The 21,356-nt window shown below is 33.5% G+C and overlaps 2 protein-coding genes across 2 annotated transcripts; one reads left to right on the forward strand and one right to left on the reverse strand.

Annotated features, from left to right (window-relative positions):
• Positions 1-1,726: 1,726 nt before the first annotated feature.
• LOC127076816 (photosystem I reaction center subunit II, chloroplastic) lies at positions 1,727-2,608 on the forward strand. Its single transcript, XM_051018607.1, has one exon. It carries the CDS (start codon positions 1,846-1,848, stop codon positions 2,464-2,466), a length of 621 nt encoding a protein of 206 aa, XP_050874564.1. The 5' UTR covers positions 1,727-1,845; the 3' UTR covers positions 2,467-2,608.
• Positions 2,609-2,898: 290 nt separating this feature from the next.
• Positions 2,899-5,297, reverse strand: LOC127076815 (thermospermine synthase ACAULIS5). The gene is made up of 10 exons (XM_051018606.1): positions 4,990-5,297; positions 4,632-4,698; positions 4,453-4,547; positions 4,271-4,373; positions 4,098-4,186; positions 3,857-4,013; positions 3,671-3,746; positions 3,519-3,577; positions 3,279-3,415; positions 2,899-3,179 (listed from the first exon to the last, which is right to left on the reverse strand). Exons 1-10 carry the CDS (start codon positions 5,124-5,126, stop codon positions 3,107-3,109), a joined length of 993 nt encoding a protein of 330 aa, XP_050874563.1. The 5' UTR covers positions 5,127-5,297; the 3' UTR covers positions 2,899-3,106.
• Between the last annotated feature and the right edge of the window lie 16,059 nt (positions 5,298-21,356).

Consider the following 21,356-nt stretch of genomic DNA (forward strand, 5'->3'; position numbering starts at 1 on the left):
AGTGGTTTCATTTAGCAAAACAATAACATGGAGAAGTGTCAAAGTAATCAAGACTGGTCTAGCTTTCTTAACCAGTAAAAAGGACACATGTTGGGCATGATGCTTCAGCATGTTGGTACGACATCCGAGTCTTGCTCAACAGGCGTCAAAATGTTGCGTTTTGGATAAATCTCTAGAGAAGATCCAGTTCTATTTTATTGTTAATTGACTTAGCAATATGATTAAGTGATTTGTTTGACATCTGAGTGAAGATTAATTATGATTTAAATGAAGATTTGAATTTGAATTTAAATTAAAATAAATCATATCTTGTTAGAGATATTCAATGAACAACTCAAATACCTAACAAATTCTGCATTAATTCCGGACAAAATTAAAGATATTATCCAATGAGAAAAGCCTAGATTTATTATGCTATATAAGGAGCTCAAAACATACATTGGAAGCCAAGCAATAATTGAAAATTTAGAGTGCTAGGGTTTATTTTTGAGTCCTTGTTATTTCTGAATGTACACCTCTATGTTTCAGTAACTTGGTATAAAAGGTTTGTCTAGAGTTGAGTGGTAGTATTGAACATTGATTATTGAGTTGTCATCTCCAATCACGGGTTGTGTGATTGAGAAGAAAGCGAGTAAGTTCTCATATTTAGGGGATGCTCTAAATAGAAAGTCATTATGTAGTGTTAGAAAGAGACATTGAACAACATAAGATTTGTTGTTGAGACTAAATGTACTAAACTACTAATAGTGAATTCATTTTCTTAGGTTGTGGACTCAGCCCCTAGACATAGGTGTGGTTTCACCAAACTGGATAAACAACTATTATGTTATTTACTGCTTTTCTGCTCCATCATCTAGTATTAGCTAATGTATTATTTCTGGTGTAATTTGTTGAACATGTTGTTGAAACATCACGTTCGACATCTGTCCCATAAGCAACAAAATTTTATATATGCATTTGGTTGAAGGGGACATAATGTTGTACTTTTTTTCCCTTATTAAGATTTTTATTCCAATGAATTTCTCTTAATAAGATTTTTAACGAGACAAATTATATTCCCATAAGATTCTCCTTGACATTCCTTCTATGGAGCACCATGATAAATATTTTAAAGGGGGAGTGGTATAAAAAATTAGAAAATCCTAATTATTCTAGAATTATATAAAAACATGTCTTACTATTATTTTGAAATACTAAACTAAAATGTCAATTTAAAATAGTAATCTGAATTATCTATCGTATTGTCAACTTAGAATAATAATATTCTATTTACAATGTCAACTTAAAATAATAATATAAATTATTACATCTGTGTAATAATTATAATTCTATTAGCATAAATACCCCCGTTTGATTCATGTAAAAATATATAATTTTTCTTTGAGAAATCTAAGAGATTATTAAACTTTCTCTTCTCTTTATTTGATATATCTTAAAGTAGTAATTTATATCATCGTACTAATTCACAAATATGATAAAAAAATATATTTAAATATTCGATTTTCTCAATATTATCAATTATAATATAAGTCAATTTTTTTTTAAATTAAAACAAATAAACAATAATAAAAAGTTAATTAGTGCAAATATCAAATACATATATAAACCTTATTTTTGTATTTCTAAAAATAGAAGGCAAGATAAAAATTGACAAAAGGTTTGGGTGAGAGTTTGAGACAATCGAATCAAAATGAGAAAATCCAATTGGTTGAAACCATATCACCTTATCCATATACCAAAACTCACACCACACATTCAAATGCTAAAAATCCACACAAATATTTTGTACTAATATTATTCATTCATTCTTCACACTATTGATCTCACAACATTCATTCATTCACCATGGCAATGGCAACACAAGCCTCTCTCTTCACACCACCACTCTCAACTCCAAAAACATGGAAACAACCCTCCACTCTATCTTTCATCTCTCTCAAACCAACCAAATTCACACCAAGAACAACAAAAATTGCTGCAACAGAAGACAAAACCGATGCAGCAACCGATGTAGCAACAAAAGAAGCACCAGTTGGATTCACCCCACCTGAGCTAGACCCAAACACACCTTCTCCAATTTTCGGTGGAAGCACCGGTGGATTATTGCGTAAGGCCCAAGTGGAAGAATTCTATGTTATCACATGGGAATCACCTAAAGAACAGATTTTTGAGATGCCAACTGGTGGTGCAGCTATAATGAGAGAGGGTCCTAATCTTCTCAAATTGGCTAGGAAAGAACAGTGTTTGGCTTTAGGAACTCGATTGAGGTCAAAGTACAAGATTAAGTATCAGTTTTATAGGGTGTTCCCTAGTGGTGAAGTTCAATATTTGCATCCTAAGGATGGTGTTTATCCAGAGAAGGTTAATCCAGGTCGTCAAGGGGTTGGTGTGAATTTCAGGTCTATTGGGAAGAATGTTAGCCCAATTGAGGTTAAGTTTACTGGTAAGCAACCTTATGATGTTTAAGGAATTATCTAGCCCTCAAGGTGTTTGCTTAATTGCTTATGTAATGGTGTTATGTACTTATTATAATCACATTATTTCTGTCAGAAATTATGCTAAACTCTTTACCTGTATTTAATTTTATGATCACTGCTTTTGTCAAACATATTTTGGTTTGCTTAAATATATGTTTGCTTTCCATTTCGGTAGAGGAAAATCAATTCTAGAGGTGTAGAATTGATCCTGATGTTTATACTTTCGCGAAATCCAATGGCTCACCGTGATTTTGCCAAACTCGTATACGAAAATGTACATAGTTTAGGATGATTGATGTTGCAACTGATTACATAAGTATGAAGTATCTAATGTACCATAGTAAACAAAAACAAAATCACTTAGACAAGATATTAGACTAGTGGTATAGATAGAGAGCATTTGGAAATAGAAGCACAAACAAGATAGGAACCATTGATTGTTCATTGATACAACACTTAGAAGCCTTTTGAGTGGTGAAAGTACAAGCCAAGGGATAATACAAGAGGAAGAAAAAAAGTGAACTTCAGAAAGGAAATACATATAATAATAATGAAAGAAATATCTTGAAAGTTGAAAGCCTTTGTTAACTTGCATTGTGTGTCTTTTTGTTTTACTATTTGAAGCTAAGTTATGCATTCTTGCCATGACCATATATGAACCTAGCTGATCCCTCTGTGTATACATGAGTTTCATTGATTAGCCTGCACAATAGTGTCATTCAAAATCTATGAGAATCATAGAACATATTTTGATGACAACAACTACTACAAGAGTCTTTAGTTTTTAAGTTTTTCACTTACGAATTACGAACAGCTTTGCTCAAAGTCGAGGATGACAAAAATGTTTTTCCATCAAGATATCTATTCTCTTCATTAATCCTCTGCCTCATTCTGATGTCTAGTTCTTCAGCACTAAGATCCAATGGAGAATCTGAAGCCTGTTATAGATCAAGGAGAAAAAACTTCATATAGAATACTTAAATTCGGTATTAAAAACTTGTCAAAACATTGAAATTTGATCATCAATAGTTATAAACCTACCATGACCCATCCCCAAATATCAGCATAAGATGGGATATGAGCTGAATAAGGCACCACATCTGCAAACATGAAAAAAGAAGGTTAATTTAATTTGACTTAATTAGAGCTTTAATTAGAATTATACTAATAACTTTACTTAAACAAATACTTACACTTGAAAACTTGTCTCAAGGTGTTGTAAATACATGAGAAAACTTCTGTGTGACTGAATATTCCAGCAGGCCCTGCCTGCATTATAGGAATAGCAACAACAATTTCAAATCATGAATTCTATTTCTTTCACTCTAGCGAGTTTTTAATATATATTATCGATACAATTATATTCTCCACGACTTTACCTGTGTCACAAATATTCCACCTTTCTTCAGTTTTGGCTTGAGACTGAGTTCATAGAAGTCTTTAGTGTAAAGCTTATAGCAAGGACCTCCTTCTATTGGATCAGCCAAATCTCCAACTATTATATCATACCTCTCTTCTTTGCCTTCTAGTTCAGCCCTGCAATATCACAAGTATAAAATTTAGAACCGATCATTATCATAATGTCTGCAATATCAAATTAATCTTAGTAGCAGAAATAACCTCGCGTCATTGATGACGACTTCAAGTCTCGAATCATGGAAAGCTTCCTTGTTTACAACTAGGTATGATTTGCAAAACTCCACCACTTCCTGCTTCCATCAACATTTACACATTAAGTTTAAACCACTTGAGATTGAAAGAAATAAAAAAAAATAAAATGAAAGGTAACATACCTCATCAATGTCACACATTACAACTTTGTCTATAGTCTTGTGCCTGAGAAGTTCCCTTGCAGTAGACCCTTCTCCTCCACCCATAATGAAAACATTTTTTGGCCTACAAAATGGAATTAAAATTAGATAATGAAAATAAGTTTTAAGTGCTATTTAAACTTAGCAAGATAGAGATGATGTACATAGGGTGGTGAAGAAGAGCTGGATGAACAAGACATTCATGGTAGATAAATTCATCTGTTTCTGCACTCTGAAGCTTTCCATCAAGTACTAATGCCTGCAAAATAGTAGATAATTAAGTTTCTGGTTTATTTTTCTTTTAAGTTAAGATAAGTTTCTGTTGTAGTATTTAAGAACTTACCTTGCCAAATGGCTTTGTGTCCAACAATGCAATGTCTTGATACTGACTAGCTCCTGTATGCAAGATGCTGCAGCCCCACCACAAAAAAAAGGTAGAATCATTTTAAAACATTTAGCAAACATAGTGCTTAACTTTTTCATAACCAAAGGCAAAAAGAGCAAATAACTTTTACTACATTGTTTATCTTTTTTGTAGCTTAAAAAACAGAAAATCTCCAAATTTTTGGTGCAGACTAATATTTTATTCTTGTCTCAGTCGAACCCAATGGAAAAGAACCTTCTTGTTCCTTGGCTTTCTATTGTCTTTTCATGAACTAGTGATTAAGTAAAAAAGACAAGCAAAGATGAAGATAGTGTACCTATTGAGAGCAAAACACCATCTAAGATTCTCTTCAATCTCTTCTTCATACCAGCAGCTTTTCCTATAACCATTAGGAGGTGAGTGGCTTTTGTCATTTCCTCCATTAATGCCATTTGAGTAAGCTAATTCACCCATATTTTGAATGAGAATAAGAGAGAAGAGAAGAGAAGAGAAGAGAAGTGTGTTATGAATGGAATGGATATGAGAAATGAGAGAAGGAAGAGGGGGAATATAAGAAGAAAAAAGTAATAATTGAAAGGTGGGAAATCTAGGAAAGTGGAAGTGTTTGAGACATGAAAAAAGGTAAATAAAATCGTCATTGGGTTTCGTAAAGTAGAATGTATACACACAGCATAATCTCTGCGTGCGTGATTATTTTTATATTGATATCATTATCATACCCTCCCTAGTTAACCCTGTATCTTAAATTAATTTCTTAGAATTCTTTTAACAACTTGTTTAAGACAAGTAAATACTAATCATTAGCATTTGTCTGTAATTAGGAAAAACGCCATATTAAATTAGCACTGAGCAAGAGCAGTATTTTTCCATGTTTTTCCATGTACATGGAAAAGAAAGAAAAAGCCTAAAAAAACATAACTGGTGAGGTATTTAAGATAGATTTATTTCCTTGAGACTTTTTACTTATATTAGAATTTACTATTTTGCACTAGTACTAAAGTTCAATGAGCTAGTATACAATAATAATGCTAACACATGGATGTATAGTAACTATATAATAGTATGTTACAACCAAATCTTATTTCACTAATCAACTTTTACTATTAATGTTCTTATTCAAAACCATGTTTTTATCTAAATTGTTATTCTTGAGATTTTTTTTAATAACTATTTATATAGTCTTTCTAGGTCTTATTTAGATAAAACTTAATTTTAGCTAAGATTGTACAGCGTGGAAGTTGTGTATGGGGTTAGATTAGGCATGCGAAAGTGTGAGGGCAGGCACGTAGTGATGGTATGCATGATGATGATGATTCTAATGCATCAATTTGTCACGCAAGAAATCGAGTGATTTTGTATTATTATGTAATGGGAGTGACAAGAAACAATTAGTACCATAAAATGTGGTTCATTGTTTGTGTTGGAAAATGTGAGATAATAAAATCTTGGTTTTGTTTTTCTGAGCGTGCATTGGATACAATCATGTATATTCTCTTTGTATCTTCGCGTGCCTATTCATCATCACTATCACCATCATCATAATTCAAACTCTAACTCAACATTTTTACTCCTAACTCTTCCCTTTTTCTTACATTATTATGTTGCATTCGACAACTTCACTTTCTCTGTGGGGCCCAATGTTTCTTTTGTTTTTCTCATGTAAGGTTGGCATCAGCATGATGTTGCTCATGCTGTCTCTCCATGTTGGTCCAATACACATCATTCTTAGTGGTTGGGTAGGGTGGGGATTATGGAAGAGGAAATATCATCATCTCACTTTCCTTCTAATGCTTATTATGCTCCCAACACCTCTTACAATTTTTAAATTATGTGTGTCTCATTTTATGATAGTTATCTTAAAATGCATTTATTGTTCATCAAGTGTGATTCTTTGTAAAAAATTTGAAATCTAACACACTTACCATGCTTTTGTTTTATCAAAAAGAGTCATGAGAGCAAAGAAGGACATCCTTCTTCATATTTTTATAAAGAGCACTATAAATTAAAAAGAGAAAGATGCATTCTCATAATATGTATTCCCTAACATTAAAAAAACCAAAAATATTTAGATACTAAAGATAGAAAAGTCAAATTGTGATGCAAATACTAATATTTTCTCTTCAAGCTACGCAAGTGAAGAAATAAATATGTTATATTGTTTCAATCCTATGAGGGAAGAAACTTATTTGCCTAATAACAATAAGACAAAATCATTGAATCTTTGAATTTTGGTAAGATCCCTAATCTTACCCTTGAGCTGTTATAATTAATTATAGCTTTATTGTTCAAGTTACTTAATATTAATGATATTTTTTTCTTTGCAAGACAAATGTTAGTAACAATGTGTACAACGTCTTATACCAAATTAACAAATTACAGAAATTAAATCATAAAGTAGTTAAGAACACACATGATTATTAACCCAGTTTGATGCAATATCACTTACATTTGGAGGGGGTATTCAACCCAAGAAAGGAAATACACTCTCAATAGTAAAAGTAAAAATAGTATTAGATGAACAAACCTTGTTCAATGCCTCTCTTTCTAATACAACTCGTGAATTTCTATTCAAGACTCCTTATAGAACGACTCTACTCCCAATAGCCAGAAGGACAAATGGACTTACTTTGAACTCTCCTAGTTCAATGCCACTTTCCTAATACAACTCGTGAAGATACGTTAAGGCTCCCCCTGAATAAGAAACCCCTTTCACTTTCACTCAAACACTCTTCGAGTGTTTGGGCATTTATAATAATAAGATGGATGATATAACAACCTCAAAATTCAATACTCTATTCAGTTAATTTAGATTTGAAGTACGTGAATAGAATGTACAAAATAAAGACAAAAATAAAGACTCGACTAAAACAAAAATTATCCTAATGAGTATATATTTTCTCTTGAGGTACGAGTCTTCACAAAGGAGTTGAACTCCTTATATAGCCACAAAAGTAAAGCTCCAAAGGCCCATGAGGATTTAGGTCATTAATTCGGTTGGACTTCTAAGAAGTACATGAGATCAATATTCAATAATGATGATTTTCAATCTTGATTGATCTCCTTGAATAAATCTAAATCTCTTGATTATTCTTGCTATAATTGATTCAGATCACATCTTCCAAAAACTCACATAATAAATCAAATCTTTATTAGTAAGATTGAGATCCTTGATTGATATGAATATTGAACATATAAGATCTTTTCCAAATCCAAACTCAAGCTAGCACACTTATCTCTCTGGTATAACAAAAAAAGAAACAAATCTTAAAACGACAAGGTATACTTCAATTTATCTTGCTTACCAAGTAAGAGTCTGAGACAGATGTAGCACAGATCGTGGAACATTTGGTTTGAAATTTGTCCATGTAACAAAATTCTTAATATTGAACAAATCATAGAAAATGTTTACTTGATATAAATTATAATTCCAACTTCTGATTCAGAATAAATCTCTTGCATAAACTGAATCACACTTTATCTCAACTTTAATAGAAATTGTAGATTTTCTCATTAGGTGTAAATCCTTGTAATTAAAACATATCTAATTTAATCTCTTTGTGGAATGATTTTTCAATCAATATCTTTGCATATCCAATATCGGTTCAATCTTGAATAAACTAAATCTGAAACAAATCTTCCTTCAAGGTATTATCAAATAAATCTTTTCTTTCAAACCAAATCCAATCAAATCCAATCTTAAATACAAATCCAATAAAATCAAATCTTCTTATTTGAATATAATATTTTCCAAATTGATTTGGATTAACAAGCTTCTTCCAAAAATTAATTCTCATTGTACATGAATTAATATAGGTTTTCTAACCAAATGTTGAAGCGAACATTTATTGCAGTAAGAGTAGTTTGCACGCCAAGATGTCACTTAACATGATCCAGGCATCTTGCACAGCAAATTGTTTACAACCAAATCTTTTTGTCAAGCAAGTTTAGCAGAAACTTGAACTGAACAAATCTTGAAACAAATTTGAAGTGCATGAGAATCCAATAAGTGTAGCACTCATGCCAAGATGTCACACAACATGTGTTGAACATCTTGCTTGACAAGTTTCCTACAGAAATTAGCCCATTACTTGAAACAACAAAACTCAATCTGATCAGTATGAACAACGCTTGGGTCAGGATGTCATACAACATGTCAAGACATCTTGCTCAACAAGTTGCATACAAAAATGAGCCAATCAAAGAAACAACAATATCCCATTTTGACTATTTTTTAGGGAAAGCACAAATAGAACATATTAACACTTCTTCAAGGAAAGGCACCACAGGTAATACACAAGAGACAAAGATGATCAAATAAGTGTTCCCTTTTTCCTTTTTCTCCCCCTATTTGACTAAAAAGAGACAAAGGACACATGACCACCATCAACCAAGAAGTAAAACTTACAAAATCTAAAGCAAGCTAGAACATAACCAACTAAAGAAACCAACAAAGCAGCAACAGATCCTGCAAACTGACATGATGCTACTCACATTCTTCCAGACATTCTTCAAATAACAACAACACACAACTTCTTATGAACACCAGATAGAAGCAACATCATTTCTTGAATATCATCATATCCTCATCTCCCCATAATTTTCCCAATATGGGCAAGGGATAACAGAAAAATCTCCATCCTATAATGGGAACAAGTACTAGATAACAAGAACACAAAATTAAAGTAACACCAACAACAAGTTGAGGTGAAAAATCTCCAACATTTCTCCATCAAAAACTGGTGCATAAATGTGTATCACAATGTCAGCCATATCTTTCCTAACTTTCATCTTGTAACTGAAATTCAATAACCCATGAAGAATACCATCATTCTTAACCATAAATTCCTTCATCAATTTAGGATAACAATCTCTAACATTCAGCACTATCTTCAACAACTGAGCATCACTAGAAAACTCCACATTTTTATTGTACTTAAGTGCTTAAACATATATTTTATTAAGAGTTATTATCCAATTGTAACCAAAATCCCATTTAACTTTACTTTCTTCATAATGAAAAGGAACAAATAGAGAGCTCTTGGGAAGATTCTTTACTTTTCTAGGGAATTTCTTAATAATAAAGATCTCATCACCAAGATCATCAATTTTGTTACTCACCTTATCCACAACATCATTCACTTCAGAATTATCAGGGGAAACTTGCCCATCCTTCTTCTGAGATAGAAACTCAATCACCAACATGTCATACAGGTTGTCTAGAACATCCTAGTTGACATATTCATTACCATCTTGAGTAACCCTAGGCTTGACGAGATAAGAAACACCTCTGGACGTATAATCTGCATTTCCTATAATCATTATCACTTCCATACAAACTCAATGAGGTTTCATAACTACAACATATTTTTCATGCATTTTATTTGATATCTTTTTTGGAATGCCATAGTTATTAAAAAAATTCTTTGTTCCTAACATGCTTTCAGATTGACTCCAGAACTTTGCATAGGAAATTGCTGACTTAGATATTAGTTTAATGCATGTAAGAGAAATAGAAAAATGTGATCTTTTTGAAAGTTTAAGCACAATAATTTATTGTCACAAAATAATGTCACGACATCCTGTGTCACATCTTTGAGAATTTAGTTACTCCATAACGGTTGAGTGCAACTACTTCTAACATATATACTATGAGAATCAAAATTATACTTATTCCTTTGCTTCACTTGAGAAACAGATAAGTAGGCAAGTTCATCTACCATGCCCATCTCGAATGCATGTTGCATTTGTTGAACAAGACGATGTAACATTGTACTTTACATCATTTAAATCAGGCTGTCATTAACAAAAATTAGAATTTTCATAATGACACGTTTAATGTTGTTGACCTTAGTACTATAATCCTGACATACTTTCACATAGCCATCATTCTCAATGAAACCATAAATGTCAGTGGCAACTAATAATATCTTGATTGAGTTTCACATTCAAGTACCTATTGAGGAAGACACTTTTCACATCCATCTAATAAAGTGTGAACATAAGACTACAATATAAACCTAGCACTATTCTGATGCCTTCAAGATGTGTAATAGGAGTAACAACTTCATCAAATTAAGCCCATTTAATTTGAGAATAGTCTTGTGCTACAAGTTGCACATTCTTTCTAGTAACAATCTCATTACTTTTCTTGTTCAAAGGCACCTTTTTGTCATTAACTCCCTCCACATCTTCTACTCCATGAGCCTTCTTACTTTTTAATGAAATCTTTATTTTCTTATTATTGTTATTAACACTATCAACATGTTCTACAACAATATGAACCTCAACGTGATCATCATCGCTCACAAAATTTCCAATGTTGTTTTCAGGGTTATTGATAAAAAAAATTTGTGCATCATTTTTAACATTATTCTAAGAGGTCACATCATCATTCTCCTTATGAATTTAAGACCCTGCCTCCAACATGCTGGACAGAATGTTCGACACATCTTTATCAACATATTGGTTTCTTGATTCTCATTAGCAATAGTCTTTTAAATGGGATGATGATTTCTTACATGTTCATACATGAGTGGGACATCAAGAACATGTGGAAAATTATGGGGAACAATGTCTAGGACATGTTTTCTGACATAAAGCTTATAACTAAAATTTAACACACTAAGAGGAACACTAATTTCAGCTTCACCAAATATAATATCATGTTTTTGAATAGTGAAAATTCCATAAATATGAGGAGGAACCCCAATAGGAAAAATTATACCATAATCATTAATCTTCTTTAGCTTTTTCTTTTGAACCACCGTTGGTTGTTCAATGTTGGAAGGACCTCTAACCTGACCATCAGTCATTCCTTCAATGATAATTCTTTGTATGAGTCTCATAAATTCCATAAGTGATAATTCGGAAACACGAGTAATATGTTGATACATCTTATATCTCTGTCAGTGGCCAAATTTTGACGATTGATTCTGCTATTTTTGCTACATCAAACAATAGAGGTACCATTATTAATTCTGGAACAACTTTGGCATACATTGCAGAAGAGGCTTACAATCCCTTAATCAATGCGATAAACAGAAGATGAGTCTTTGCTCTCTTCATTCACATAACACTGATATGCTGTTTTGTATTCTTGTACTATGTGAAATTCAAACTAATTATATTCTTTTTTACTTTGATTATTGTAGTGTGCCTTTGTTTATTAATGTAAGTCACTCTTTATCGAAACTATGTTTCTTAGTATTGTAAATTCAATTATCACATTTATTGAATCATATACAACGAAATCCAAAGTAGGCTAAACTATAAAAAAATTAATAAAACTAACACATTTTAGGAATACAAATACCGTGTCGGTGTTAAAAGTAGTGTCACCGTATCTTTTCTTTACTTTGTTCTTACGACAAAAAAACATTAATAAAAGAGGAAATAATATCAAATAATAATAATAATGTTCAAATCACATTCATAATTTTAAACCAAATTATTTTGTAGAAATTCATATAAAAAATATGAAATAATATAAATCAATACAAACTGTTTCAAAACAAATATAAAACAACTATAGATTTCGTATTTTCACAATAATTTATAATAAATAAAAGTTGCAAAATATTTTAATAAAAAATCATGTCTCAAAAAAATTAATAAACTCATGAATTTCAAACAAGTCTTTCATGATCTCATATGCAAAAATAAATAAATGAAAAAATATTATTGTTTAAAAGATAAATTTCAATAAACTAAATATGAATTATTGTTCTGATATCACTTATTAAAATTAATTCAATAATAATTAATTATATAAGATAAACTCTATACATGATATCAATAATATTTTATGGGAAAAATATAATAAGAAAATAATATATATATATATATATATATATATATATATATATATATATATATATATATATATATTATGAATAAGTTTAAAGATTTACACTAAATCTTAACCTTTAACTTTAATTAATTATTTATATAGATAAATATTTTTAAAAATAATTAGATTAAATAATCAATAAAAATTGTTAAATTAATGAAAATAAATAGTTAAGATTTGAAGTAAATCTTTTAAATTTATTCTTAGAAGATCTTGACTTATTTGTTTTCAATTTGCTTATTCATGATGTGTTTTCTTCGACAATGACTATGTACATATTTGATGAAGAACGAAGTAAAGCTCTGACTTTTAAGGTGGAGAATATGATCGACAGGAATTGAAGCAAGTACTTCCACTACTTTAGAGCCTTTTAGAAGTGTGGTCACTTTTAATGCTCTTTCGGGGCCTTTATAGTTCTTCGGGGCCAGTCCCACGCTCCTTTAGAGAATGTCGGGATTCTCCTCTGGAAAAGGATTGTTCATATCTAGCCAACATGTCCGAACGTGTCCTGGAGGATGAATTGGCAACTCTGACTCGATATACTCGACATTTCTCTGCTACTTTGAATCTTGGTGGAGCCAGTCGCTTGGACAATCTTTGGCCCGACCAGCAAAGTGAGGAAAAATGTCGACTGGAAGAAAGTGTTCACAATCCGACGCTTCAGCGAGACATACCTGCAGAAAATACATACAACTAAACTCTCTTACACGGATAAGAGACATTTTCTCCCACTTTATCTCTCTAGTTCCTCTTCCAACCAAGTGACCCATCTGGTGAGGCTTGCGGCAAGGAAGGATCAGACTCTAGTTTCTACTCAGGAAAATTTACCGTCTCGTCAAGCATCTCTTTTAACGGCTCAGAGTGAATCCCGAGTATCTACACCTTGAGAATGCTTCTCTGACTCAGGGTTTGGCTGATTGTATGAACGTTAACCTTAGGGAGGTTTTGCATTCTTTTGAAAATGTTTTGCAGTAAATGGAGTGTTTTCACCATCCTATGTGTATCTCAAGAGAGCATGTTTGGCATAATCAAATACTCAAAGATGGGGAAATCGTCTCCTTGTTGGGGTAGCTTGTTAGCCATTTTTTAATAAAAAAATTGTGTGTATTATATGCAAAGTACATATGTAATGGAAGAATATATATGCATATATTTGTAATGAAACTTTAGGTTACCTGTATGAGGTATAATTGTGTGATCTTGAGTGTAGAGCTCTGGATTTTGTGCGAACTTATGAGGCCTTTCCTCGTAGTTTATTGGAGGGGTTCTTCCTGGCCAAATGTCGGATCCCCTTCCCCCGGCCAGGTAAAAACGTAGTCAGAGGTCGACGTATGGTTGACCCACCACAACCTCTAAAGTGGCTAACTGTCATAGGGGGGTAGTCATTACTGTCTGTAGGGAATTTATTATTATAGTCGCACGAGCAAAGGGTCTGCGAAAACATCCATGACTTTCAGTAGGGAATTGATTTTCGTAGTCCCATGTGCGAGGAATTTGCAACAACACTGTTACCTTTCGGTGGGGAATTGATTGTTGAGGTTTAACATGCAAGGCATTTGTAACAATACCTTTGTCTTTCGATGTGGAATTGACTGTTGCGGTCGCACACGTGAGGCATTTAAGACAACATCCCTAACTTTTGGTGGGGAATTGATTGTTATGGTCACACGCGCAAGGCATTTGCAATAACACCCCTGGTTTTTTTGGGGCATTATTTATGAAGTGGGGATTTGATTGCTTCAATCGTACCCTGGATTTAGTGTCACTCTACCCAATCACAAAGAAATAAATATATGAAACCGGTTAGGGATGCCATATTGATTTCTGTGGTTACGTCATCTCATTGATCTTGCAGAAGCGTCTGATAGATTTGTTTCCCCTTTGAGATCGCTATTGATGATGGTTGGTTCCCCATGGAATACAACTATAGACGCTCTTGCAAGGGACGATTAGGAATTGTGAATTGAGTGTTCAAATATATTTTCCTTTGCCTATTAATACCATCAAATCAACATACTCCCATGGATGGGTGGTCATTCCGTTGAATGTATGTAAGTTTGAGCCTTCATATGACCATAAGCTTCCTCTTTCCATACTCGTCTTTTCAAAAAACTAGAAATACACGATGTCACAAGAGTTGTCGTCGTCATTAAAGATTTGGGAGATGTCACACTGCCTTATCGTGGTTGTAAACACTAAGGGAAGATTTCATTAGGAAGGTCCACCTTCTTAGAATCCTAGAAATACCAACATAGGTTGATCAAGGGTCTTCACCGATGTACTTCCATTCTTTATGGACGATCAACATCCTTGTGATATTTCTCTTCATGGTTCCCTTAGAAGAGAGGTTTTCTCGGGGGTGTTCCTTCGGGGATGGCGGTGATACAGAGGTGTTTAAATTTGTTGGCATCTTTTCTATTGCCACTCATTCTTGCTTCGACAGTTTTAGATGAAGACTTGCCCTTAAGTGATTCCTCTTTTCTCTTTTGCCCCATTTCGTGTACTTGGTTTAAAATAATTTGTGGAGTACCCATAAATTGTCTTTATGATCTTCCAATTACGGACAAAATTAAAAATAAAATACTCGAGTCCTACATATATGGTTCATAGTGGTTTCAGGTTAAAGGGTGGTATACACCACTATCACCGTGAGAACAAATTATGACACTTTGCATAACTTTCTATGTAGTATTCTCATAGCTGGTCAATCCAATATAAATATTACTCCTAATATTCATACCTATATCAAGACTTGATAAATATTTATCCATAATCCATGATATATGATCACCAGTCTATCTACATAATAGTCTCAATGCTTTAATTTCATCTCACTTCACAATAAAGTTTGGCTAATAATACTTTAAGAATAATGTCATTATGTTTAATGAGATCCCATGATTAAGTCACACTTATCATTTCATTAAATGAACTAACTATTCTAGGAACTTTATTATTTTGGAAAAACAAACATAATAAAGAAATGATTTTTAATTATTAATAAATAATTCTATACAAGTACCAAAATTATTGGCCCCTAGGGCGTACACCAACATATGTTTTATTGGATAAGATGTTTGGTGAAACATGTGTAATACTCTAATTGAGATTTTTATTTGAAATCTTTTATAAATAGATATTCGAGGTTTTAGGGTGTTACACTAACGAGTTATTGAACAACATGTACAACATCGTTTGACAGGAAAATTCACAAGTAATAGAAGAAAGGTTGCTTCGCCTTGAAGAAAACCTCCACAACGCACCTCGAAGAAGGAACACCATTTAAAAGGTCTTAGCAAGGAGAACTCAAGTCGATGTCCATGAGCCTATCGTGACGAAGAGAGATGAAGCTCTCAGATCGAAGAATTTGCAAAAAAGCCTTAAGTGATAAAGTCCTCCCCAAAGTCCCGATGGAGATCGAGGGTAGAGACGCCCCTCGCCCGATTCATGTAGAAAGTTAACCTCCAAAGAACCACCAGAAGCATCCTTTGTGCGCTCGTATTTTGGAAAGTAGAATACTAAAGCCCGTGGAGAAATCTCTCAAGCCGAATGAATATGATGAAAAGGGAGATTCAGACGAGCATGTGTAGTTCTTCAATGATCAACTTAACTACTACAATGCTAATGAAGCCTCTAAATGAAAGTTATTTGCATTGACCATGGTATGGTCGACTAGGCTATGATTCAATGGTCTACCAGACGGGAGCATTGAATCATGGACAGATTTATATAGACTATTTTCCACACACTTCACCGTCCGAAAGGGGAAACCTGTGACAGTAGTTGCTTTGAGCAGGACTGCTTAGGGAAATAAGGAAAGCTTACAGTCGTATATCGACCGATTTACACAAGTTTTTGTTGATGTATAGGGAGCCAATTAAGGCCTTAAGTGTTGGATCTTCTAGAATGTTCTTCTACGCGGCCATACCTTTAGTTTGAAGATAGGAAGGAAAAGTGTGAACCACTCAGGAAATGCTGAGTATGATTGAGTCCTATATGATCCTAGAGGAAAAACTGAATACGCGGTTCGACAATCTCGTCTCCACCAATGCCAACTCTAGCCGCCCAGTCAGGAGGGATTCTCAACGGCGGAAGGACGGGTTCGAATGAGGAACGCATGAATGGTATGACAAGTACACACCACTGAATGCATCATGGGATAAAATCTACTAGGACTGTGCTAACACAAAATTCCGAAGAGAATGAATCAGGCCCTCTTTTCATATTCGAGAGTTGTCCCAGACTGATAAGTTAAAGTATTGTCGCTTTCATAAAGGGCACAACCACAACACTAACGAATGCATCCAGTTTATGCATGCCATTGAATAATTGATTAAAAGAGGTCGGATAACCAAGTATATGAAATGGGGCAAAAGAGAAAAGAGGAATCACTTAAGGGCAAGTCTTCCTCTAAAACTGTCGAAGCAAGAATGAGTGGCAATAGAAAAGATGCCAACAAATTTAAACACCTCTGTATCATCGCCATCCCCGAAGGAACACCCTTGTCCGTAATTGGAAGATTATAAAGACAATTTATGGGTACTCCACAAATTATTTTAAGGGACATGAGTGACCTAGATGGAATTTGTCCATCCTGTGTAGCAGGATAAATGTCTAAGAATCCAATATTAAACTGAATAAAAGTGATACGGCCTATATCTTGTGTTCAATATAGACATGAGTGCAAAATGATAAGTATACACAATAATATTATCACAAAAATATTTTTGTCAGATCACATGATATTTTCGTGATTTGGGTAGTGGTGATATGTTGCTAGATACCGCTCACTATTTGTTATATTAAATATTTCATTTAATATAGTTGTCAACGTCACGAGAACTTACACAGCCACATACATAAGGACAAATTGAAGAGAGATAATTATGGAACACTATAAGGTACGGTGTACTTAAATGGAATATGAAACATCGTATAATATAATAATAGTTATTATTATTATTATTATTATTATTATTATTATAGCTATTATAGTAATAGTTATTATAATATAATAATAACAATAATAAAATGTGTTTATTACGATGATATTTATTATAATAATATAATAGTTTTATTATTATTATATGATGCATTTAAATTGGGCTCTTTTAACTTATTATCCACACAAATAATTATATAAATAGAGCCATTGTGTAGAAGCTTTGATAGTTGATAAAATCCGGTTTGTAAATTCTTGCCATAATTTCTCTCTTTCTCTCTCACTCAAAGTATTCATTGGTAGCAGCTAGCACTAAGATTGAAGGTAATATGTTCGTGTAGATTGAGTAGAGACGTTGATCATCGTTCATTGCTTGTGATCATTCATCCGGATCTACATATTGAATTGTTATTAATCACAATAGGTAATTTTTCTATCACTGATCGTGTAAAATTCATAAGGATCAACTAAAGGGAAATTTTTTGTTTTTTCGATGCGTTTTGAATTCCTATTTCCCTTAAGTGGTTTCAGAGCCACTTAAGAAACCATGATTGGATAGTTGTTTAATTTATGTAATATGTATATTAATTTTATTAAAACACATCATGAATTCAATAATAATAATAATAATAATAATAATAATAATAATAATAATAAATTAAATATTAGCATCATGTTATGTACGATTTGAATGAATCGATGTTAACTTATGCTTTGAAATCTGACTTTTGTATGGTGATCGGCGATACATCGATCATTCATAAGTTACACAAAAGTGATTGATCAGTTTCATATAAGATATGAATAATTCGGATGCAATGACGGTATATTCAATATACCTTTTATTTCATTGATTCAATTAGTGTGATGATTGTTTTTCATATGTGTCGCGGTGAAGAATCAGAGACCAAACTATTAATTAGACATGACTTGTGAATCAAAATATCACCATCGAACTTTAATTTGTCCAAGGGAAGGAGAAAAGATTAAAAAAATCCCAATATGTATATGCAAAGCTAGAAGATTAAACTTAAGCTAAGCAAAAGGGGGGGGGGGATTCCAAGGTACAAGGGTGTGTTGTGAAAAAGGAAGATATTAGCACCCTAATCATCTGTAGTACTCTACAGGAACCTTTTAAATATATGTGTTTGGTTTAAAATTATTTGCTATTTGATTGGGGAGATGAGAAAAATGACATCTTTTTATTGTTTGATGATTTGGAAAGACATTGAGTCTTATGCCTACGTACCCGTGAAGGATCAAAACCTCGTAGTTCGGGTTCAAAAGTAAGAAGCGATTTGTTGGGGTTGATTTTATGAGAAATATACAAATTGGCATCTTAAGGAGAAAACTCACTTTTAAACCACCACAAACATTTGGAAGATAGATCTTTGCATCAAATTGAAAGAAGGACCTCTTGAACACGACAAGGCCCTTGAGGAGGTTGCTCAACAAAAGGGATCCCGGAAGCTCAAACAACAAAGTAGAGCGCGGAAGCTGCACAATTCCGCTCGATGCTCCTCTGTGAGCATCGCACCGTCGAGCTTAGCCGACGTTAAACAAGCGCTAGTTGGGAGGCACCCCAACATTGTAAGTATTTACTGTTTTTGTGTTGTGTTGTGTTGGGTTTCTTTGTGCTTAAACCATGCTGTATGAACATGAACTGCTGCCTTTGAAAAGGAAATTGCTGTCATGCTCGCTTGCTGTTCGCTAGGCGAGGCAGTAGCGAGCTGATTCGCTAGCTGCTCGCTAGGCGAAGCAGCAGCGAGCGCTGCATGACAGCACTTATTTAAAATCTCAGCAGGGCACTCATTTTGCCCCAAACACATTTTTTCTGTTTTTCGACTCTGCTGAGGCAATTCTACTCTCACGAACACTTAAGCACACTCTCATTTTTCATCTCTCTCACTAAAACTGGCCTGTGGACAGGCCTGTGTTTGGTGAGGGGGCGGACGCTGATGCTGATGCTGATGATGATGATGATGTTGATGATGAGGCTACCGGTTCTGAGGCCGGTAGTGAGGAGGAGTCCTGAGCCCTTAGTGGGTTAAGTTTTTTGTATTTTTTTTTCAGTTTTTATGTCATTTCTATTTGTATTTTCGGATTTTGTATCTTGATTTTGGGTTGTACTATTGGGGTGTTTTGTCCCCCATGAACAAATTTATATTTTCAGTTAATGTTATTTAGTTATGTTTTTAATTTTGTGTGTTTAATAAATTTTTGGTTGATTGAGTGGCAAACCCTTCTAGATTGGTTGCTCCTCAAGAAGTACCCAATGAAGGTGCATCCGAGCTTGGATGGCAATGATAAGAATAAACAAGTGAATGAAGCTAAGGTACATGGTTACCTTCGGCTAGAATTTTAGAATGCATTAGGAACTTTACTCTTTTTGGTAAATTGAATATTGTCTTTTTGCAACATAATTGAATGAATGTTTCATCTAGAACTTAAAACCACAAATTGTGAGGAAACTCCCATTGTACACTTAAATGCTGGATTCTAATAAGTTTTGTTGATTCATGTGATTCATGCTTTGTCTTTTATTATTGTGAAATTGTGGAAGCAATTAGAAATGATCAAGGCACTTGTTTTCTTTTGAGCACAACTACATCCAAAAACAACTTACCTGTGAGCAGAGAGAGTATTTGTTAACCCCTTTGAGCTAAAACAGTTGAATCTCGGCTTGAAATTAAGCAAGATCTCAAAAATCTTTTTTTTACAACCCGGAAAATCTTGATTATTGTTCTTTTGCCGTAAAAAGTTAAGAGCATTCACTTAGGGTGTGGAAGAAATAAGTTGGGGAGAACGAAAAAGAATTGGTAAGTACCACAACTCTTGTAAAAGAAAAGAAAAACCGAGCAAGCATTAAAAAAATGTATGTATAGAAAATATAGAAAAGAAACATCTGTTTTGTATATTTGATGTGAAAGAAAAGAACAAAAATAGAAAGAATGAAAATGAATGATTGCGTGGAAGAAAAATAGTGAAAAATAAAAATTGAGTTGTGGAATATGTGTTGTGAAGGTTACAAATAAGAAACAAATGAAACAAAGTCGAGTAGTGTGAATAATATTGTGAATGTCTCTTTTGCATCGGCACTTTCGTTTCAATGGCCTTAGAAATGTCTCTTGTTTGTTAACCTAGCCAAGTTGCACCCTAAAAGCCCTTAGTGATCTTTATGCTTCCACAGTACCATTTATAATTGTTAGACATTGTATGAATCTATTTGTTTTCTTCATTGTTTGTTAGAGAGTGAGATTATTCCCGCGGTTGCAAACGCGTAAAATCTTCATTCCTTATTCGAAGAGGAGAGATAGGATGATTCATTCAGAATAGTATTGTTGTAGATGGATAAATATTTTGCATTGCTATTTAAGTTTTAGTTCTTATGTATTATTTTATTCGAACCGTTGGAAACTTGTATTTGCTGATTTCGCTTGTGTTTGAGCCGTTTATCCAACTTCGGAGAAACCAGTTTCTTAAAGCAAATCCTCTTGTCCTGCAAGAGGCATACTTTGCTTGAGGACAAGCAAGAATCTAGTTGGGGAGAGTTGTTAGATGCCCAAAAGTGCTTATTTGAGCTATCATATGTGGGCATCTTTCACTCTTTTTCCTTGCTAAAATTGTCAAAACCACATTTGTTTTACATGGAATGCATTACATTGATAAACAAGCTTGGTGCCTTTGATTTGTGTGTTATTGTGCAGGAAAAAGGCATGAACTAATTGAAAATAAAGACACAAGAAAATTGGCAAAGGAACCAAAGAATACAAGCATTTCATCAGCCTGCTCGCTAGGCGAGGCTGTGGCGAAGCACTGCTTCGCTAGGCGAGCTCCAGGCGAAAAGCCCCAGTAAATTGACAAATTAATTCGCCAGGCGAGCTGAAGGCGA

Source organism: Lathyrus oleraceus, chromosome 4 (genome assembly GCF_024323335.1).
Source record: "Lathyrus oleraceus cultivar Zhongwan6 chromosome 4, CAAS_Psat_ZW6_1.0, whole genome shotgun sequence".
Classification (NCBI taxonomy): domain Eukaryota; kingdom Viridiplantae; phylum Streptophyta; class Magnoliopsida; order Fabales; family Fabaceae; genus Lathyrus; species Lathyrus oleraceus.